Source organism: Capsicum annuum, chromosome 12 (assembly GCF_002878395.1).
Source record: "Capsicum annuum cultivar UCD-10X-F1 chromosome 12, UCD10Xv1.1, whole genome shotgun sequence".
Taxonomy (NCBI): domain Eukaryota; kingdom Viridiplantae; phylum Streptophyta; class Magnoliopsida; order Solanales; family Solanaceae; genus Capsicum; species Capsicum annuum.
The window spans coordinates 169,415,279-169,439,592 of NC_061122.1; the positions used below are offsets into that span (position 1 = coordinate 169,415,279).

Below are 24,314 nucleotides of genomic sequence, written 5' to 3' on the forward strand. Positions count from 1 at the left end.
TTTTTTTCTGAAAAAAATAATTAAAAGTGCAAGAAGTGAATCCAAAAATAGTGAAAGCACCTCTTGAGGTGTTTTTTAAAAAGTAAAAAATAATGACAATGTATTTCAAAATACTTATGGCCAAACAAGTATTTTAAAATAAAATGAAAACGTATTTCAAAATATTGCAAATAATATTTATGGTCAAACACCTACTAAAAATAATTTAAATTCCTTATAGTTTTATGAAATTTGAATTTTTCTTTTCGAAAATAAAAAATTTATTTTTTTCTGAAAAAAATAATTAAAAGTGCAAGAAGTGAATCCAAAAATAGTGAAAGCACCTCTTGAGGTGTTTTTTAAAAAGTAAAAAATAATGACAATGTATTTCAAAATACTTATGGCTAAACAAGTATTTTAAAATAAAACGAAAACGCATTTCAAAATATTGTAAATAATATTTATGATCAAACGCCTCCTAAAATTTTATTTCTTCTTAAATTTCAACCCAACCTAACACTCGTTAAAACCCACAACAACAACGTACCCAATATGTTCACACAGAGTGAAATCTAAAGAGAATAAATGCATGCAATTCATATAACTATCTTAAAAGTGAGATAAAAAAATTATATTTGATATATCCTTGTTCAAAAGAAAATCCTATAAATATGATATGGACACAAGAAATAATATATTAATACAATAAATAATAACATAAATACTACCACAAAATAACACTAAAGTCAATCTAACAGAATTAAAAACGTCACCAAGACCTCTAAAAACAAAACATTACTTCTTACATTCCTTTTAAATACATCCTTTTCTATTTTTAGAGTTAAAAAATACAAATTTTAATTAATATTTTAAAATATATTTTTTCTTAATATAAAAAAATACAATATATATTACTTTTTTATATAAATTTTAATTATTTAAATTTAAATTTTATAATATTAAATAAATCTAATATAATTTAATTTTAAAACTTAATTAAATTAACTCATCAAAAATAAAACATATTTTTATTATACGTATAAATGAAAAGAAATGGAGAGAGGGAAGACTACTGCACCAATAAACGAGAAAATTTGGCTATAAGTATCTTCAAGTTTTTCAATTAGCAAAATGATCTACCTTTTTTTAAGTTTTTGATTAAAAAATGACCTACTTTTATTTTCTTATTTGTCGGATTGATAATTGATCTGTCTATATATAAGTATCTGTCGGATTGATAATCAATTATTTATATATCTATCGAACATAGGATAGATCTGTCTAAAAATAAATCATCTCCCTACATAAAAAAATCTTATGATCCATTTAATTAAAATATATGTTATAAATGTATTTAAATTATAATGAATGTCTATCAAGATCTATCACGATCTACTTTGATATCTATTAGGATTTGAAGCATCCATCTTTTACTCAGATTAGGAGTAAATTTCCCCTATAAATAGAGGGGTTTTGTTCATTGTATTTACAATCTTATGATCTCTAATCCTCAAGAGAAAAAATAAGAATCACTCTCTCTATTTCATCTACTATTCTTCTTTATTCTTTCTTGTTTCATAACACGTTATCAACACGATGTCTCTAATATTAGAATGAATTAAGTTGCCTTATTTTGATGTTCTTTTTGGCATAACATCGGCGGTGGCTAGATGGTAAGGTTTGACCATCTCATATCCTTTTACGAGGTAACTACATTAATTTCCATTTATATATGGTAAGAATCTCTCTATATTTGACTGATCTATAAATATTTGATTTATATTAGTACACGTATTCAAGAGTTCAATCAATCTATCAGTTATAACAAGTTCTAATAGTCAATCTAACGAGACTACAAGGCAATATGATTACAGAAGTATTGTGATTGGTGAGTTTAATAATATTTTATTGAGAAAAATGATTTAAGTAGTCATCAGGTAAGTAATTAGTAATTTTTGAATATTGTTGGTATAATATTTTATCATCACTTATTACGTGTAGATGCAACAACAATAAATTTTGCCTTCTGCCTATGCTACATACGTTTTTCTTCAAATTACTATAACAAACATGTTAGAATGTATGACTTCTTTAGTATTAATCAGTTTGTTTATTTACAGTGGAACACTTTTGAAAAATGAAAGACGTATAATTTTTATTCAATCTTATGCTATGATTGATATATTTTCTAAGTGAGATTATACATCTAAAGGTAATTTCAAGGTTAGTAATTCTTTATGTTATTTGTTTTTTGCTACTAATAATATAATTATTGTTCGTTTTAAGGAAAAATAATTGGTTTGAAACCATTTATATTTTGAATTTATTTCTCAAGAACAATTTATCAAAAGAGATGATAATATGTTGGGTTCAAGTCCCATCGATTTATGCCTAAGACGCCTTTATATAGATAAGACGTTGAGTTTGAATCTCAATGCACCATATTGATATATTATGATAGCTAAGGCAAAATAATGGATATTTGATGAAAAGTCATGAAATTCGACCAATTGAATATGCTCTATTCCATGAAGTGAATGTGGTAGCAATATATGATAAGTCTAAAATATGAAAACTTACTTCATTCTTAAGGTATATGTAGTAGCAGTGCATAATATGTCTGAAAGAAGACAAGTGACTGAATGCATGAATATACGCGGGGAAGGATAATATGATAATGATCATCAAAAGTGATGATATTTTCACACGCTTATATGATTATAAGATATGCTAGAGAAAAATTCTCTACATTATATGTATGCGCCGATTTGCTTCTGAAGTAGCAAAATCTTGAAAGAGGTTATAAGCTATCATAATTTGATAGACTTTAAGGCACGATTATATTCCATTCCGGGGGAATGAGAAACTTATTAATGCAAACGTGCACTTGATCACAACTCACCTCCGAAAGAGGTTGAATAATTTTAAAATCTACTTTTGAAGTAGTAAATTTGAAATTTATTCATGTAATAGTAAATTTGAAATTTACTAAAGAAAAAGTACATGTCATGATAAACTTGGAGTTTACTAGAATAAAAGTTCATAAATTGATATGAACGATTGTGACATCTCGAAGATGTGCATGCATTAAAGAACTAGAAGATTCTTCAAGAATTGTTTATGTCGTTTGTTCTCATGACAAGTTGGTTAGACCAACTAATATTGGGATTGGATCCCTTCAAATTTAAAAATTATAAAATGTGAATAAGGGCCCGTTCACCTATCATTTGATATGTTGAAAAGATGCATAAATAAGATGATCACATGTACATTCATGGTTAACCTATGTTTGACATTCATAAAGTTACTTGTTCAATATAAATTGAACATAATTTTCAGATTGTGTAATCAAGATAATTCATCTTGATGATGATGGTTTAGCATTGAATGTCTTCGATAAATATCTAAATCGTTGTTAATGAGAACAAAACTTAATGTATTGATCTGAAATATGATATATTGCAATAGCATTTGTATGCATTAGACCAATAAATTATGATTATTTCTTTCCCCTCGATTGGTTCAAGGTCGAAAACCAATTATTCCATCTAATAATTTCGATGTACGGTATACGATTAATGAATATACCATAATGAACAACGATGGATTTCTCAAAGAAGTAGAGGATGTATGTTAGTTTCCTAACATAAGAGGGAGATTATAAGCGCTATGAAATATGTTAGGAATTATCACCATATCCTCATCCAAAAGATAATTCAAGTCAAATGTTGAAAGTATCTCATATTAAGCATACGTGCTCTTATTTTGTGTTCCTAAAAGACAAAGTTTATGCATGCGTGAAACGTGATAGACTGATCGGTTCCGAATGAAATAGTCCTTGAAAAATAAGGAGCAAATAATCATAATAAGAAGGCAATGCGCTCTTGAAGAGCCTACAACATACCACTTCATGAAACCTTATGAGAGGTTCATGTACCTGAAAATAATGAAGTGATGAGATCTCAAAATGTTATGTCGCATTGTGAACCAATACAAAATGATATATCATCAATATCTTTGACACAATATTGGCGCAATATTGTGAAAGATTACGAGGATCTGAATTCTACGTTAATTTAAGCATGCTGACGTAGAAACATTTATCAAGTGACATGAAAGGATGCATCTTGGTAAGTGAAAACTTATTTGATTTGCAGTCCAAACACTTAAAGATGTCACAAATAAAATGTTGAATATTGTCACTTTGACAAAATTTGTATGAAAACTTCTTTAAGGATTCAAAACATGAAAGTTTTTGGGAAACTTATTGACAATCCTTATATTGTATAAGCTTATAGCTTGGAAATTATTGAAACTCTTGGAGAGTTTTCAAAAGCAATAAGATTATTTGCTGAAATGAGAAATATACCAATTTGGATTGGTTACGAAGTACCATATCTTAGTACAATTGGTACATCCATGTATCTTGTAAAAAGCTACAAGACCCAATATAGACTTTCACTTAATTTGTTAGCAAGATATATTTCTACTCATACTAGGAGACATCAAAATTGGATAAGATACATAAGTTTATTTTATTCTAAAGATTGCAGTCCCGATCTTACTGGTCATGCTGATGTTGGGTACTCATCTGACCCGTATAAAGCTCGATCTCAAATAGACTATCTGTTCATATGTGGTGGTACTGTCATATCTTGGATATATACAAAGCAGTCTATCGTAGCCACTTCATCGAATCATGCTGAGATAATAACTATTCATGAAGCAAGCCGAGAATGTGTATGGTTGAGGTCCATGATACATCTCATTCGAGAAAAATATGGTGTGAAATATGACAATCTACCCACAATTTTATACAGAGATAATTCAACATACATAGCACATCTTAAGAGAGGATTCATAAATGAAGCTAGAACGAAGCATACTTTGCCAAAGTTTTACTACATATATGAGCTACAAAAGAATGATGATATTAACATGCAACAAATTCGTTTAACTGACAATGTGACTGATTTATTCACCAAATCTTCTCCAATTGCAACTTTCAAGAAAATATTGCACAAGATCGAGATGCAAAGGTCAATGATGTTCTCATTAGGGAAGTTAATACGCGTTGTACTCTTTTTCTTTTATGAGGTTTTGTCCCACTGGGTTTTTCTTGTAAGGTTTTTAATGAGACAACCGAAATACATATTATTAGAGATGTGTACTCTTTTTTCTTCACTAAATTTTTTTTTCTACTAGATTTTTTCTAGTAAAGTTTAACGAAACACATTATCTACCAATTAGACATTCAAGAAGGAATGTTATAAATATATTTACATTATAGTGAATGTTTATCAAGATCTACTTTGATATCTATTAGAATTTGAAATATCATTTTTTACTCAAATTAGAAGTAAATTTCTCTATAAATAAATTTTTTTTGTTCATTATATTTACAATCGTAAGAATTACTCTCTATTCTCTTTGTAATTTCTTCTTTATTCTTTCTTTGCTCTGTAACAATACAGACTTAAAAGGTCTATTTTTAACAAGTAGTCCCCCAATAAAAACAACTACTCTCGTTAAAACCCTAAACCACCCTATTTTAAAGACCCATATACCTTTCCAGTGCGTCCATTGCCGTTGCTGGATAACCGTTTGCATTTTGTCAGTTGTTGAAAATGGTGGTGAGATTAAGGTTATCGAGGTTTGGATGCAAAAACAAACCGTTTTACAGAGTAATGGCTGCCGATAGCAGGTCTCCTAGAGACGGCAAACACTTGGAAGTCCTCGGTTACTACAATCCTCTCCCAGGTAACAATTACAAAGAGACTCAATTTTACCTATTTTTATTAGATAGATTATGCTGTTGTCATTGCAAATTAATTTATTCATTTTTGCTTATTAATTTGTTATTAGCTATCTTTTGTTTTTTTGACAACGTGGTGTCTGGCGGGGCCAGCTTTTGGTCACCTCGACTAATATGACGGATACCTGCCCACCTCCCACCAACAGAATATACAGTTAACTCTCTCTACATGGGAAGAAAATCACCTAATGTGTTTTTGTTCTGCTGGGATTTGGACCTAGGAATGGCAATGGGGCGGGGCGGGCGGTGCGGGTTTAAGCGGGTCAAAATTAAAAATAATGCATTTTCTGCGGGTCGGGTCGGGTTAGGGCTTTAGAAATTAAAAGTTAGAATTACACGTCTTTATATTAATGTGTCATGTCGTTACAACCTGTGCGTAGCTGCAACTCAGAAACTTATATTTTGCCATTTAAAGGTGCTAGTATGTCAAATATTATGCAAAACCTGGTCAAATTGGTTAATTTTTGTTTTTTAAAAAATTAAATTTTCTTAGCAGCGTTTTTACAATTTTTTTTAAAAATGCAGTGTGGTGCGGGTGTCCGTGGGTATGTGTGTGGGGCGGGTTTAAAAGATATGTGGTGTGGGGCGGGTTTATGCGGGTTCAAAAGATATGCGGTGAGGTTATCAAATTTGTGGGTTTTGAAAATACCCACACCGCACCGTCCCATTGCCATTCCTATTTGGACCCGAGACCTCATTGCTCTCAATCCACTTTATTTGCAATTTGTTATTAGCTATTAGGCATCAGTCATTTCACCTCACTTTGGATTAGCCCATTTGAAAATTTTCATCTTTCACTTTAATTTATACTGTATAAAGGTTTTGTTGACAGAAACCTCAGTTCTTGAATCTTGAATTCAAAAATTGAGTTTTAAAAGAACTGTATTCAATTTAATCGTCATAATAATTTTATGAAGGAGTATAGTATTTGTTTTGTTGAGGTGCTGATGAATACAATTTTGTTTTGTACAGGTCAAGATGGTGGCAAACGGATGGGTCTTAATTTTGACAGATTGAAGTAAGTCAATTTCCAAACTTGTTTTTTTTTTTTTTGTGATTCCCCATTCAATGTGTTCCATTTATAATTTTGAGATTCTTGTATGGTATTTTCACTCTTGTTTAATTTAATATAAGGAGGACCAGTGAAAGGGGTTCAGTAGATACTAGACAATAATATATTAATCTACTTTCAGTTCATGTATGGTGCTTTTGTTGTTATATGACAAAGAATATCGTAATACTACTCAAACATGATAGTTCGGTTGCTTCAGCAGGCTGTGTGATACAAGGATTACCAAGAACACAAGAAAACATACACCAAAACAGTCCACAAGTTGAGGAAACCTGAGACTATTTTGGTGACCACTCTCGGATTCGCTACTTATAACAAGAATAGAGAGAACAGCGAGTGTTAACACCTCAAAACAGCCAACCAAGAAGTTATATTAGCACAATACAATGAAGAACAACAAGGCTACAACAACTAGAACCTACGGGTTTTACAACAATACAAGGGAAACCCGAAATTAGAACAAGAAACAAAGCTAGATAGTTAGACACAATGAAGTTGTAATCTTAAAAACCCAAGAATGGTAACTTTTGGACCCTTAACACCACACTCAACACGCACCTAACTCTTACAATGACACAAGAGGGCGTCCACCTCTCAAGCACCAAGGTATCAAGCTTTGCAACACACAAGAGAATCTGCCCTTATGCTATGCCCTAATTTCGGTTTTGGAGCTCTCTCTCACAAGAGGAGTGTTCTTACAATCTCAACATAAACTAAGGAAATAAACCCTACAAGGTTCTATTTATACAACATTACAAATAATAGAGAAATGGCAAAAGAGCCCTTTAGTGACTAGTCTTCAAAAATACTTAAGAGTGTCATGATCCTTATCATACTTGTTTCAGCCTCCCCATCTTGAGAGGAATTTGACCACAAATTCACGGGCTCACCTCTTTTACAAAGGCACTTCACAATTTCCTTCTTGCGGCCACACATCTTCTACATACTCTTCATTTTGCACTTCGGCTTCTTTTTGCTCTCCATTTTGCGGTTTGCCATCATTCTTAACCGATTCAATGCCTACCTCTTCTCCAAGATAGTACAATCTACCCTCCCTTAGGATTATATTCCTCCGGTTTGGGCACTCACTAGCCTTGTGCCCCCCACCCTTGACACTTGAAGCATTGAAATCCCTTGGGATTGGAAGTAGAATTCAATTTACCTTCATACCTATACCTTGGAGGATGTTTTTGGACAACCTTGGTGGCCTTGGTTTGGGCAGCCATGAATGAGTTCTCTCTCAACCTCTAAAGCCGCGTGGAGGATGCAATCTATGGTGTCGAATTTGTGAAGCGTCATGCGAGTGGAGATGTCCTTGTTTAACCCAACCTTGAAGCGCACAATGTCATGACTTACTTGCTCGCCTCGGTGGTCAAGTTTCAACATCAATTGTTGAAATTCATCGTAGTAAGCCATAACACGCTTGCTCTCTTGTCTCAAATTGTACAATTTGGCAAGGAGCTCATGCCCGTAAGTCTTGGGCAAGTACCTTTGCCGCATAAGGTTCTTCAACCGAAACTAAGGAGGAGGTTGTCCCCCAATCATCTCATTCCCAAACCGTTTAACATACTCCCACCATGTATTAGCATACCCTTCGAAGTGAGCTATAGCATAGCAACTTTTCTTTTCTTCGGTGAGATCATTAAGTTGGAAGATCTTGTCACAAGACGATTCCCATGCAAGGGAGGCTTCGGGATCACTCTCACCTTTGAAAACGGGAAGGCTCACTTTTATGGAATTGAGACCTGCATCTTGGTTTGGGTGACCATCTCTCACCTCTCGGCCTAACCCCCCATGTCTATCCCTCATTTTTTCTTTCCTCAAGTAAACATCATCATACGGCCCATAACCATCATGTTGTCCTCCCCTACCATAACCCTCAACATGGATGAGTCTATTTGGGTTAAGTGGAGCTTGTAGTGGCGGAATTGGATTTGGATAGTGAGGTTTTTGGTCAAGTGGAGTTTGGATGGGAGGGTTTGGGTTTGGTGGTGGATTTCGGTTCCAAGCCCTTCTTGTTGGACTTGGTGGAGTGGAGGATGGCTTGGTCTATCTTATTCTCGGCTTCGGGAGTAAAGATTGGTTTGATTTGTGGCAATTGGTGGATATAACATTTGGTGCAAGGTCTCGGGAGTATTAGTTGGGGAAATGTTTTGAGGGGTGGAAAGGTCGACTCCTTTGTCTTTCCACACGTTCTAATCTCTCACTCATTGATGCCACATCCGTATCTAATTTCTCAAGACCCAAATTCAACCTAGCCACATCTCGGGATATAGTTTCAAGGCGAGCCAAAATGAGATTGATGGCATTATTGTCCATTGTATGAGCATTTGAAGCCTCGGGTTCCATTGTGGTGGTACCGAAAATTAACCCTTCAAGTTACAGTCCAATCAAGACACCCAATCAGTCCACAACGTCATACACAACAATACAATACAAATCCTACAAAACAAAACACACGTGAGTTCAAAACAACCTCCCACAATGAGATCCCTCAAATTCGAACCCTATACTCCTATACTGTTAGAGAACACAAATTTAGCACTAAAAACACAAAAAACACAAAATTACAAACTCAAAATTTGACCTAGGCTCAAAAACGGGTTTAGTATTTTTTTGGGGATTTTCAATTTTGACACTTCTTTTTTGTTGGGATTTGCAATTTCTAGACTCTAATAGTGTTAGGGAACAAGGATCTAACACTAGAAATACACAAAAATCAAGTTTTTTGAAAAACCCTAAAAACGTGAACAATAACTTTTTTCTTTTTTTCTTCTTTTTCACTTTGTTTTTTAATTTTCAAGATAACAATCCCATGATTGATTTTGTTGGAACAAAATCAAAGGTTGCTTTGATACTAAATGATACAAGGATGACCAAGAACACAAGAAAACATACACCAAAACAGTCCACAAGTTGAGGAAACCCGAGACTATTTTGGTGACCACTCTCGGATTCATTACTTATAACAAGAATAGAGAGAACAACGAGTGTTAACCTCTCAAAACAGCCAACCAACAAGTTATATTAGCACAATACAATGAAGAACAACAAGGCTACAACAACTAGAACCTACGGGTTTTACAACAATTCAAGGGAAACTCGAAACTAGAACAAGAAATAAAGATAGATAGTTAGACACAATGAAGTTGTAATCTTAAGAACCCAAGAATGGTAACTCTTGGACCCTTAACACCACACTCAAGAGGCACCTAACTCTCACAATGACACAAGAGGGCGTCCACCTCTCAAGCACCAAGGTATCAAACTTTGCAACACACAAGAGAATCCACCCTTATGCTATGCCCTAATTTCGGTTTTGGAGCTCTCTCTCTCAAGAGGAGTGTTCTTACAATCTCAACATAAACTAAGGAAATAAACCCTACAAGGTTCTATTTATACAACATTACAAATAATAGAGAAATGACAGAAGAGCCCTTTAGTGACTAGTCTTCAAAAATACTCAAAAGTGTCATGATCATGATAATACTTGTATCACGGTGGAAGTTCAGCATCCGTATATCTTTGGTATACGATCAAAGCTTATTTAATTTACAAAATCATTGAAATTCTTGAATGGTTATGAATGTGAACGGTTAAGACTGGTTTATAGCTGTAGGATCAAGAATAACATTGTAGTCATGTGGACTAGATTTCGCTAATTTGTTATTTTAAATTTCATGTCCATCTGGTTGGTAGTCCTTCGAAAAGAATATAGGTATCGTGCGAATTGGCTGAATATGCTGGCCAAAGTAGATTGCTGTCAGATGCATAGTAGAAATACAATGCCTTGATCAGAAACAAAACATGAACAAAATTTTTTCATGAGCTGCCTCTAAAGTATGAGTGAGTGTGGAAAAGGAGCTTACTGGGTGCAGCAATTTAAAGTGGGGATTTTCTAGGGTGACTATTGTAGAGTATATAAGGAAGAAATTTAAAGTGTTTCTTGGTAATTTCTAGGGTGACTATGTCATATATGTACAAGAGATCAATTAAGCTATTTGAATTTAGTTATCAAGGAAATTGTATAGAAAATATGCAACTGGAGCTAAGGAGATTATGGACCAATGTAAATTATGTTGGTGAAAAGACAAAAATATCAATGCAATTAGTCAGGGAGTCAGATTATAGTTGATATATGTCCGATTTTTTTCTTCCAATTTGTAGAAAAAACTAGCACTGTGTTGCTGCATAAACTTCTTGTTTTTGCTACTGTTTTTCGTGAGCCCTTCAAAGGATTAAGTTGATTATTGTTTTAGTACAGGCTTTAACATAAAGCAATTTCATGTAAAAGGCTCAATATATTTCCAAATAAAGGTGCAGTCTTATAGGTGTTTGCAAAGTGACCTCTTGAAGGGACTGGCACTCCTTTCTAGTGTATATCAGATGACTTATGACCTATTAGCCAGTGAGGAAAAGGAAGGTGGCTAGTACCGTAGGGACGAACACTTAAAGTGCTTGATCACTGTTACATATTAATTTGTATAAGACGGAGCATAACTAATAGTAGGATAAATCCTGAAGCTGATATTGCCTGTTTCCTGTTTATGATATAGTGGCTACTGGCTACCCAAGTTTTAGACTTGCAAAGGTCCAAAAGGAAAATAGTGCTCAAATGGTTGTACTGTGACTTTCTGTAGTTGTTGCAAGAACTAAAACTTGTAGGTTCTTATACAATCATCAGATAGTTGTCAGGATCACACACACTGCAAGAGAAATGGTCTTTAGCCAGGGGAAATTTGGTCGTAAAAAGATCAAATCCGGTCGCCATAAGTCAATAATGACGGGGTAAAAATTGGCCGTCACCGGTCACTAAAAGCTCTGATATTAAAAGCTAACGGTCGGACTAAACATCCGATCGTTAAATATCCTTTAGCGACAACAATTAGTCCGGTCGTTAACCTTCCTTTTAGCGATTGAATTTTCCCTTCATTAATTTTGTTTTTTCATCTTTAAAACCCTTTATTGAGGACAACTAATCTATTTGATATAAGCATTTTTAGCGAACTGATTTCTTTTTGCCAATTATATAAATAATTAGATAATTACATGTGCTCTTTTTTTTTTGAAACAAGTAGCTTCTTATATTTCATAGAACAGTACATAGGCAGTACTAAGCCATATATACAATAAGTACATCAAATCCATCTATCTGATTGAGTCTAGTACATCAATTGGGTAGATATTGTCATTTGAGTATAACTGATTACACCAAAAACACAGTAGCAACAAGCAATTAAGCTTGACTTTTTGCATACTGTTTTCAATACTATCGAAACATCTGGAATTCCTCTCCTTCCATATTGCCCACCAAATGCTTGCAGGGACAATTCTCCATCTCTCTCTACTCTTAGACTGCCTTCCAGCTTCTTCCAACTCTGAATGGCTTCATTGATCTTTTCAGGCGTGACCCGTGACATGCCTTTGAGACTATGTAATAGTCTCCAGTGCTGACTAGTTGCTTTGCAGTGTAGAAAAAGATGGTTTACTGTCTCAGCAGTTTCCCCACAAAACAGGCACCTTGAACACAATGGGGTCTCTCTCCACATTAGGTTGTCTTGGGTTAGCTCTGCTTAGCTAATAACCACACAAAACAAGACACTTTATGCGGTATTTTGGATTTCCAGATTCCTTTCCAATGCCAGTTATTTGTCACCTGGTTGTGGTGATTCAACCGTTATAAGTACAATTCACCTTGAAAATACCCCTCCTTGTTGCCCTTCCACAATAAAGTCCCAAAAAAAAAAAAACCATTTAGTAGACCAATGTTGTTGAAAAAATCAGCAACTCTTTGAATCTCCCAATCATTTAATTGTTTTCTTAAAATAAAATTCCACCCTTGAGGTGACCAACGATTAGCTATGGACTTATGTTGGTGTGATACTTAGGTAACAAATTTTCTAGCCTTTCCACATCGAACCATACATCCTTCCCGAAGTCCGTTCTTTCCCCATTTGCCACTTTGATCCTTGTATTGTTTTTGAATTCATCACACAATGATCCAGTGGATCTCCATACACTCTCCATCTAAGTTACTCCATCTAAGTTACTCGGACTCTTCACTTTTGGTGCCGTACCCGTGTCGACACGACATGGGTGTGGGATCCATACCCGATCTGGTCAACCGATTTTGGGTACTTTGACCAAAATCTACTGGAAATGTCCAGATAGTTGTAAGAAATTTTGTAATCAAAACAAAAGCTAAGGTGAAATTAAAGAAAATGGAATACCTAGTATATAGAAATTTCTATGTTATTGCTTTTCTTTTATGTCCTTCCAAGATTTTCTTCTTGAACAACATTTTTTCCTCAAGTTTTTCATATAATATCTCATAATTTAAATGTTACCTTCTTAAAAAAAAATTAATATCTCATAATTTATGTTTTATAACTCTATTTTTAGATATTTAAATTATTTTTTGCCGAATTCCCGGACCCGTATCCATCCCTAGATCTATATCCCCGAATCTTTAAATTGAGACTGCGAAGAATCCGACCTCTAGATCTGTACCCGTATCGGACACCCGTACCCGAGTCCGAGCAACTTAGCACTCCATAAGGTGTTGTTACATTTTTGGTCATCCAGTAGTCTTCCCTTTCATACTTTGCACTGATGGATCCAGTAGGATTGGTTTTCAGTGCAAAACTTCCATAACTATTTTATTCTGAGAGCCTTACTCTGATTTTTCAGGTTCTTGATACCAGTTCATCTTGTCTCTCACCCACCCACTGTTACAGCATCCCAATTGACCAGATTATATCTCCTTTTCTCATTGTTTCCATGCCACAAACTTTTCTTCTAATTTTGTCCAATCTGTTGATGACCCTTTGAGGAATTGGAAACACAGACATCATATAAGTCGGGAGGGCATCAAGGACAAAATTTATCAAAGTCTCCCACCTCTCTCTGGAGGTAGTGGTATGGACTGCGTATATTTTACCCTCCCCAGACCACACTGTGTGGGAATACACTGGTTTTTTGTTGTTGTTGTAATCTCCCACCTCTGGACAGATATTGGGATTTCCACCTTGCCAGCTTCCTCTTACACTTCTCTACCACCTTGTTCCAATCTCATAAGACTGAGATCTAGTCCCCAGAGGCATCCCTAAATATGTTGGAGGTAAAACACCTATTTCCCCACCCAGTATGGCATTTAGAATTTAGAGATGCCATGCTTTGCACTTCATTGATATGGTACAAGTAGCTCTTCCTCCAATTGATGTGCAGACCAGAGAACCCCTCAAAGAGCTCCAAAGTCACTCTCAAAATCTTGAGTTGGTCTTCCTCAACATCACATATAATCAAAGTATCATCCTCATATTGCAGATGAGTTACTTTCACATTGTTATCTCCATTTCTACCAACCTCAAAACCACTTAACCATCCCCTCACTTTTGCGGTTTTAATTATGTTGTTCAGACCCTCAATAATAATTGGAAACAAAAATGGCTATAGAGGATCCCATTGTCCGAGTCCCTTCGATACACGGAAGAATCCAAAGGATTTATGAGGACTAAAAACCTCACTGTGGAGATGCAGTGTCTGATCCATTGGACCCTATTTCCTTCCAAAATCCATTCTATCCAAAGTATTCAATAAGTATTCCCAATTTACATGATCATATGCCTTTTCCATGTCAAGTTTACACAAAATTCCTGACTTCTTTTGTTTCTGTCTAGAGTCCACAACCTCATTAGCAATTAGCACTGCATCCATGATCTGTCTACCTCTAATGAAAGCTATTTGCTGAGAATCAACAAGTTTGGCCACTTTCCTTTCATTCTCTCTGTCAGAACTCTGACGAGCAATTTGTAGATGCTACCGATCAAGCTAGTGGGTCTGAAATCTGTTTATTCTTTGGCACATTTTTCCTTAGGTATTACGGTTATGAAGGTGGCATTCTGATTTCTTTTAAAAACTTCCTGATCATATAAGTTTTCAAAAGCTTTCATGATATCTCCTTTCACCACCTCCTGACATTGCACAAAGAAATCTATAGTGAAACCATCAGGACCCGGGGCTTTATCAATTGCACACATTTTCAAGCAGCTCTAAACTCCACTTTCCTCAAAATTTCTTTGTAAATGCACTTTTTCTTCCTCCGAGTCCGGGACAATTGTTCTTTCTGAAAGCAGGTCTCCAACTATTTTTTTCAGTGTACAACTTCTTGGAATACTCTACAGTTTCCCCTTTTATTCTGGTAGGATCCCGAGAGTTCCCCTTGTATTACTAACTGATCAATGTTATTGTATCTTTTGTGAGCATTGGCCATTTTATAGAAGAACTTGGTATTCCTATCGCCCTCCTTAAGCCGTAGTGATTTGGATTTTTGCCTCCATGAGATTTCCTGACTTTTGAGCAACTCCTCATACTCAAGTAAAGTTGGATTGTTGCTTGAAAGTTCCACTTCTGATAATTCTCTGTCTTTCATGGTCTCATCAAATTCAACCAGCTTTTTAAGAATTCTTCTTCTTTTAGATCCTAGATTCCGTTGTTCACTCCTAATCCATTCATTAAGTTTGGTTTGTAGAACCTTAAGTTTTGAAGCAAGAATGAAGTCAGGTCTTCCAGAGAATTTAAAAGAACACCGCCAGATGCTGATTCTGTCAGTGAATCCTTCTGTGCCAAGCCACCAATTTTCAAACTTAAAGTACTTGTTTTTATTCCATTCACCTCCTTGTAATGTTGCAGGATTATGGTCTGTTCTGAACCTTGGTAGAGCAATTTGTCTTATGTTATTGAAGCTGTCATACCACTGACATAAAAATTCTATCAATTATTGCCTCAAGATTGTCCCTTTTGAAGAGCAATTTGTCTTGTGTTATTGAAGCTGTCATCCCACTCTGATATAAAAATTCTATCAATTATGGAGGCTGCCTCAAGATTGTCCCCATTGAACCATGTGTAATTGTTGCCTTCTAGTTGTAGGTCTATCAGTTTCATATCTTCAATGAAATCCGAAAACTCCCTCATGCCTCTGTTCCTCCCATAGAGATTTTCTTTCTATATATCTATATAGCAGTTAGGGGCATACACCCCTATGATATGGCAAGAGTGGTTATACAATTGAGGCTCAACTTTGCAGTTAGAGAGTATATACCAGCTTCCCCAATGTCCCCTTTCCAGGCCCTACTATCGCATAACATTTTTTTTTTATCAAGTATTTACATTCATACTTATATGACCAAAAAGGTCGTATACACAGGTTATACCAAAAGATCAAGACACTACAAGATATGATTCTCTACAAACTCCTTTCCAATCCTCTAAGCAACAAGGAACTTTTTGTTTTCACCAAAAGAAATAAGGGAGTAGAGGCTACTCCTCAACTGCAAGAAACTCGACTCTACACCTTCAAAAGCTCTGTTATTTCTCTCTCCCCAAACTATCCACATTAATGCAGTTGGAACTATGTTCCAGGCCCTTCCTCTTCTCCTTTTTCTCCCACTCTTCCAAATAAGCATCAGATCTTTCACAGTTATTGGCATTACAAAAGAAGTGCAAAACGTCCTAAACATATCCCACCGTAATCTCATGGTAAGCCCGCAATGTTGAAGAAGGTGATTCACGTCCTCGCTCGTCTCCTTGCAAATGAAGCACCAACAAACACAGACAACCTTCCGCTTTCTAAGATTTTCGCTGGTAAAATTACCCCTCTAGTGGCTAGCCAAGTAAAAAAGCATACCTTCCTCAGGATACTTAGAGTCCATATAACATTACAACATTACAGGGAAACTCAACCTCTTCTCTAACCAATATTTTCTCATAAAAAGACTTCACAGAGAACACTCCATGGCTTTCAAGATGCCACAACCACACATCAGGATTATCCCCTAGATTGATTTGCCTATGGAGTAAGTCTATCAATCTTTGAAACTCACTGACTTCCTAGTCCTGAAAATCTCTTTTGAATCTCAAATCCCAAAAAGTTTCTCCACCTTGTGGCCTTTTAATTTGTTGAATTGTCAAGTTTTGTTGACAAGATATCCTATACAAACTCTGAAATTCATCTTTCAAAATTATATTCCTACACCATTTATGCCCCCAAAAATTTACTCTCCTCCCATCTCCGACCTTGAATGAGATACTTTCTACAAAATAATCCCATCCCTTCATAATATTTCTCCACAAATCACACCGGTAAAGCAAAACAATATCTCTAGTTTTCCAACCCCCATCCTTAATCCCATATTTAACACCTATGACCCCCACTCCATAAAGCTTGTACCTCTATCCCGAACCCCCACATCCATTTGCCCAATAAAGCTTTACTGAATTTAAGGGCCCGTTTGGCCATGGAAATTTTTCCCTTTTTTCCGAAGTTGAAAATTGTGGTGTTTGACCATGAAAATTCGGAAAATAATTCCAGAAAATTTTTCTGAAAAAGGAAAACAGGTTTTTGTTGTTTTCATAATTTTTCAACTCCAATTCCAACTTTTATTATTATTACATATAACCCTAATCTTTTAAATTTTTACATAAAACTCTCTTTATAACATTACTTTTGCAATATTACGTATATATTAGTTTTAAAGAATAAGATAATTATAATTTCAAACTTAATGCTATCTTAATTAATATATATCTCTTTTTCTCTCTCATCATTATTTTTATCCCTTGTTTAATTTTCTTCCTTATTTAAGACATTATTTTACTGTTAATTTATATTTATACCCATAAATATATAAAGTATTATATTTATAATAGAAATATACAAAGTATGTTATATATAAAGTCTATACCATGTATATACCATATACACACATATATAAATATACAAAGTATTAAGAAACATACTAAGCATATTTATAATATAAATATACAAAGTATGTTATATATGAAGTTTATACCATGTATATACCATATACACACACATATAAAAATACAAAGTATAAAGAAACATACTAAGCATATTTATATATTTATGGTATATGATATAATATACCATAAATATGCAAAGCATGTTTTACATAAATAATTTATTCGCACACAGTAAAATCTTTCATGTATAAGAAAATTAAAGAAATAAATTAGCGGCACCCTAAAATTTAATAATAACTCATCATTTTCTATTTTTTAGGAAAGGAAAATGAAAGAAATAAATTAAATAAATTCCTAAAAAAATAAATTTGTTTGAAAGATAATATTTGTTACCTAAAAAACAGGAAGCAGTGATCTGTTAATATAACATCCATATTTAAAATTTTCAAATATGAGAAAACGGCTATTAATGTAAATATTATATATGTCATAATTGAAATTCATTAAATATGGCCATGTATATGTAATTATTTTTATAATAGTGGCTAGTTGTGTTCTTTTTCCATTAGTAGGTAAATTTTAGTTGGGTGATTTTGATAGTTTGTAAAAGTTAGGGCATAAAATCATATTTAAAAAACTTTTTTCAAAAGTAAAAAAAAAAAAAAAAAAAAAACCTAAAAAAGACATGGCCAAACCCAACTCCAACTCCAATTTCAACTCCAACTCCAACTCCAACTCCAATTTCAACTCCAACTTCAACTCCAACTCCAGAAAATTTTAGTTTTCATGGCCAAACGGCTACTTATTTTCACTTTTTTTACTCATACTTCTCTCACAAAATTTCAAAAACAACTTTAATTTATATTCATGGCCAATCGTGACTCCAACTCCAACTTCATCTTCAACTCCAACTCCAACTCCGGAAAAAAGTATCTTTCATGGCCAAACGGGCCTAAAATCAATTATACTTTCTAAAAACATCAATTGTCCCAAAAAGAGGGCCATGCAAAAAGAAAGAACCAAAGTTGTAAATAGCTAATTTAATATATTGAGCACATGAAAATTATAATCAATCTTAAAGAAGTTACCTTAAGATAAAGTTTGTGTCATATTGCCTCCTCAGAGCATATTCATGGTAGAGTGAAGTCAAAGAAGACACAATAACTTGTATATATAAGCATACTAACACAGGAATGCCCGAGCTCATATCCTATTGTTGATTCGGCCATGTTGCTTAAATATACAATAGTTCCTCAAGATCAAAAAGTCGTTCCGTGCAAAATAATAGTACTTCCAAATTTTACAGAAAGGCTTGAGAATCCATGTAATGACTTCAACGTGAGGCATAGACACCGTTCCTTTTTGTAATTCGGCGGAGCTTGTTACAACACCCTTCTTAAATACAACTTGTTTCTTTTGGGCAAAAGAAATCACTTACGACATTACACATTGCTTTGTCTTCCCTAAAATACAACCTCTATGTGATCAGTCAACAACAACAGCAACAACAGACCAATGTAATCCCACAAGTGGGGTCGGGGAAGGGTAGAGTGTACGCAGACCTTACCTCTACGTCGTAGAGATAGAAAAACCCTCCGCTTAAAAAAACTTGCAAAGTTAATCACATACAAATATCTCTGCACATCAATAACTTATGGTCCCCTGCATTCTGAATTTATGCAGATATGATCATGAAACCATATATAGTTGTTATATCACTGTTTTTTCTTAAAAGTACTTCCTTTAGCTTCTACATTGACAACACTTAGGATAGGTAATAATAGGACACTAGCAAAGGCATATAAGGCAGCTACTGTTAGCACATATGTATGCTACCCATAAATTAAAAAAAGGATATGGCCGTATTGGAGTCCAATTATGCAGGTCACAATAGTTATTGAACTGTAAGGAGATGTCATTGGTAAATATGGGCTACTCTGTGAGAAAGAAGAGAATGCTGGAATTGGCGAAAGTAGGGTTACAAGTAAGTTGCAATATTTACGAAAAGGGACAATCTGCTAAATTTTATCATTGTGGAATCCCTCGCAGTCCTCTGAACCAGTTTTACTTAGGAGGATAAAATAGTGTATAGAGCTGCTAATTTAAGAAGTTAAGCTCAGTATATAGTTAACTTTAGATTTTTATAGACAAATTTTGATATAGGTTACAATTCAAAGAACATTTGGAGTAATCATTCCAGTACAACTATATGAGGGTCCAAGATCGATCACCTCTAACAGTACATTTTACCTGCCAATGCTATGTTATTGTATTTGCTAAAATTGATGAGCCTGCTGGTGTGCTGAAATCATTTGGGTATGATAGAATGTCGTGTAGAGTGACAATAATCTGGTTGACAAGAAGTCCCATGACTGCACAAAAATTGGCCTAGGGGTCATGACGCTGCAGAAAATGTGCTTCTTTTGAGTGTCATTTGATCCCCTACAACATGTTTGGATGGGGAAGGAGCATACTTGGACAGTTCTTTTCCCATTGATTGAGCTCCTGTTTTACGTAAATCAGCAACTGTTGTTGGACTAAATTATTGTTCGAGGTTTAATATAGTTGAGGTTCCTTAATTTTGATTCTATTGTTGAAGGAAAGCCGAGGCACTCTTAGGAACAACCTCTCTATCTTTCACGTGGTAGGGGTAAGGTCTGCGTACATTCCCTAGACCGCACTTGTGGGATTTCACTGGGTATGTTGTAGTAGTAGTAGAGATCCACCTTAGGTAAATGTGCTCATCTGAAGATTATCTCCGTCAAGCACATATGATTCAACAAACCATACTTAATTTTCTAAGTGAAAAAGGGCTGATTGGTTTCTATTGATGATACAAATAAATCACAATTACATGGAACCAGAAGTTGATATGACTTGTTCCATATAGTGAAATAACAGTAAAAGGGAAAACACATAACAAATTATGATTTGCTAGTAGAAATATCTAATTCATGATGTAAATTTCCCCATGAATATGAAAGATTGAAGAAATTCATTTTGTTAAGAAAGGAAAGGAAAGAAAAATTGAAGAAAGTAAAAGCTCAACCACGGTCAAGTCTTGATTCAACCTCAACATAACATCTACATTAATAAAGGCATTTCTAGCTAATTGTGCTCATGTCTTACACCATCTTATATCAAAAAGGTAGTCACACAACTAAGAACTATATGCACCCATACAATAAGCATTATTTTTGATGGAGTTGAACGAAGCTCTAAATAATGCAGAATAGAGAACCTTATATGGCTTTCATGTCCATAAGCATAAGAGCGAAACAAGCAACACAAATTTTGTGATAGACTTGTAGTGAATTGTTTACGTGTAAACAACAACAACAAACCCAGTGTATTCCCACATAGTGAGGTCTGGGGAGGGTAAGATGTACGCAGTCCATACCACTACCTCCGGAGAAGTAGCAAGGCAGGCTGTTTCGGATAGACCCCCGGCTCAAGATAAGATAAGTCATCAAAAACGTACACAGAGCATGGAACAATATGGCATGACATAAATACGCCACCTATAAGGAGTAGTAAACAAAGAATTGTAAGCAATCGTAATGTAGCATAACAAGAATACTGCACCGGCCAAGTAAAGCCCTATCCTACCTACCGAAAAAGTCACTAGCCTTCTATCCTAATACGCATCCTCCAGATCTTCCTATCTAGGGTCATGTCCTCAGTAAGCTGTAACTGCTCTATGTCCGGCCTAATCACCTCTCTCTAGTATTTCTTCGGCCTACCCCTGCCCCGCCTGAAACCATCCAAAGCAAGCCTCTCACACTTACGAACCGGAACATCCGTGCCCCTCCTCATCACATGTCCGAACCATCTCAAACGGACCTCCCGCATCTTGTCCTCCACCGAAGCCACACTAACCTTATCCCGCATTGTTTACGTGTAAACAAATAATAAAAATACATCTAAAACAGAAAATGAAAAAGACAGGATCAACAACTTTATCCTCACATTAGTATAAGTAGTTCATTAAGATAAATGCTTTATTATCAGTCACTTGCAAAAATGTTGTTAAAGAGATACTGATATGAGATTCTAAAGAAAAGTTATAGTACCCTTGGGTTCTGGACTATTTGAAATTATGCTTGATGGTGGATGTCTCCCAAATAATGGTATTTGAGTAAACATATGGAGATCCAAAATCAGTCCATTCAACCTCTTAATATCAGCTACCTGTCACATTGGAGATCATTGTATAACATGTTAAAGACATTATCTATGTTTTGGGAATAATCTCAGGTACAAAATGATCAAGAGATGTGAATAGGCACTAATGTGTTTTGTTTTGATATCAAAATAAAGCAAATCAAGTTCACAATTGCATCAACTAGTTGCTTTAGCATGTTACCTAATGAATATCCTCGTATTTGGTTTCAAAATGTTCATAAGAAGCCACTGGCATTTTCAGAGAACCTTAACTATGAACAAAAATGTAAGTACTGATGATAGCTGAAGGAGAACTTGTAAGTGTACCAAGAAAATAACAATTCTTTAGCCTTTAAGAGCAGAGATTAGCTTGCCATGACTCTAGAATCCAGTGTACTGATAGCAAAGTTAAGAGACAGGCCAAAACGAGGTCTGCCATTAGATATTTACAAGTACTAAAAGATCCAATGGAATTTTATGCTGAAGTAAGGCTTGTCACTAGATAAAATTACTAAAGCTACAATGTTTAGGCCCTTCTTCCTTCCATCAGTAAGGGGGTCATGGACAATCGAGTTAAGTAGACATCTACTACAACCACTTAAGGATCTTCCAGAACCTTTATGCTGGAGTTAGGACTTACGGACGACACAATAAAATCAAACCACCTCTGCACCTATTTCTCCTTTTTTTTGGACGTATCAAGGCAAAATAAACATACAAATTCAACTTTTTGTGCCTCCCTAGTCAGTTATCACTATTTCATGTTCATGCGAGTCTCTTTTTTTTCAATATGGTAAGCTCTATTCCCACCAAACCTCCTTTATGAGGAGCTAGACAACAGTCCTTTTCTATTACTAATTCGAATGCACAAGCCATCACGCTGTAGTCAATGTCCAGAAATCAATTATTATATTTTAATGAAAAATGGTAGTCTGGACACTAGGGCATCTCAACTAATAAACATGGCAACCTTTTATAGCTCACAGACTAAGACACTAGGTAGATCATTTGAACCTGCAAAATCCAGTGCAAAACAGAACCATTATTTCATATATAACTTCAAATTCAATTCACACGCAATACCTGGGGACAAAATCAAATTCTTGAAACGGCTATAATTGAAGGATCCAGTAGCAATAAGCTGCAAAAAGAATCCCAGATGAAGATCAGTCAAGAGGAAACTGGCAGATGATGGAATTGGGGAACTCACAATGTAGTGCGTCAGTTCTTTTTTTCTTTTAACTTGGGAGGGTGGCGGGGAGAAAAAGAGGCGAAACTAGCTCTTTTTTGTTAATTAATTTAGCTTTGACGACTGGTTATTATATAATTTAACGACAGGTAATTGTCCCTTTGTTAGTATTGAACTAAAAATCATCTGTAACATCCAGAAAAAAAGTTTGTCGTTATAAGTATGATTATAACGACCGGAATTGTGTCCCTTCGTTAAGAAGTGGTCGCTAAAAACCTTTTTTCTTGTAGTGACAATTGTGAATTCCTTACCTGATATTTGTGGTTCTGCAGGTATTGGTTATCTGTTGGTGCACAGCCTTCAGAACCAGTTCAACGTCTTCTTTTCCGAGCAGGCGTATTACCTCCTCCACCTATGTTGGCTATGGGACAAAAAGGCGGCCCACGGGACACTCGATTAGTCGATCCTATGACTGGACGCATCATGACTTCTGAAAGTGCCAATCCAAAAGTTGGTTCTGAAGTTGATGAAGACAGATTAGAATCTGACTAGTATTTTGTACAACTACAATTTGAATATATAGTTTTTAGTATGTGATGTTGCAGCGCTGATGTTTGTTGCTATGTATCACTGTTTGAAACTTGCACTCTTAGGATGTGTCATCTTCAAAGATGCCCTGATCATGTCTCAATTTTCTCTCGTCTTCCTAAACAGATATATTTTTAACTTATCTATGTTTAAATAAAAATAGAACCCCTTGGATGTGAATTGATCATTGTGCTCTACGCATTTACTTACTTTTTTCGCGTTGGTTTAACAGAAGTTCAGGAAGACACCACGGTTTCCAAAAAAAAAACAAAACTGAAGAGCATTCATAGTAATAAACTTCAGCTAGTTTGGTATCTAGAGAGAATCTATGGATGTATATGATGAAATCTCTACTATTATATTAATGTGAGAAAAGATGCTGTTCGACATGTATGCTTATTGTCAATACCTAGTTTCTACAGGCCATTCCAGTAATTTCGTCCACGAGTTGCTGCTTATATATGTGGATTTCATTTCTATAGGCAGCTCATATATGCGTCTTACATCCCGCTTTTCTCTTATTCTCTATCGCATATCCTTGATCCTACTTTCAGTAAATCTTCTATTATTCTGTAGTCTATGCGCTGTTCTGTTTTTTTCTTCAGGTTGCTGTTTCACCTATCTGGTTAGTTGTTTCTTCAAATTATTGGAGTCTAAGCTGTTTTGGCAGTCAATGTTGTGGCTTATGGAAATTGGTACTTTTGATGAATAAATTTCGTCAAATTTCTTTCTTTAGTTTCTGAAAT

The 24,314-nt window shown here is 34.9% G+C and overlaps 1 protein-coding gene across 2 annotated transcripts; it reads left to right on the plus strand.

Moving 5' to 3' along the window:
* Positions 1-5,379: 5,379 nt before the first annotated feature.
* Positions 5,380-23,748, plus strand: LOC107850946 (30S ribosomal protein S16-2, chloroplastic/mitochondrial). 2 transcript variants are annotated; one of them, XM_047400438.1, is made up of 3 exons: positions 5,380-5,739; positions 6,767-6,812; positions 23,313-23,748. In XM_047400438.1, exons 1-3 carry the CDS (start codon positions 5,607-5,609, stop codon positions 23,530-23,532), a joined length of 399 nt encoding a protein of 132 aa, XP_047256394.1. In that variant the 5' UTR covers positions 5,380-5,606; the 3' UTR covers positions 23,533-23,748. The 2 variants fall into 2 exon arrangements, with proteins under 2 accessions (XP_047256394.1, XP_047256395.1); XM_047400439.1 differs by lacking the exon at positions 5,380-5,739 and adding an exon at positions 6,139-6,209.
* The last annotated feature ends 566 nt before the right edge of the window (positions 23,749-24,314 follow it).

Excerpts from the sequence above, each read along its gene's own strand:
- LOC107850946 (XM_047400438.1), top strand. The coding sequence starts at position 5,607 with ATGGTGGTGAGATTAAGGTTATCGAGGTTTGGATGCAAAAACAAACCG. Across the intron at positions 5,740-6,766 it reads TTACTACAATCCTCTCCCAG|GTCAAGATGGTGGCAAACGG; the intron begins GTAACAATTACA and ends TGTTTTGTACAG. Across the intron at positions 6,813-23,312 it reads CTTAATTTTGACAGATTGAA|GTATTGGTTATCTGTTGGTG; the intron begins GTAAGTCAATTT and ends GTGGTTCTGCAG.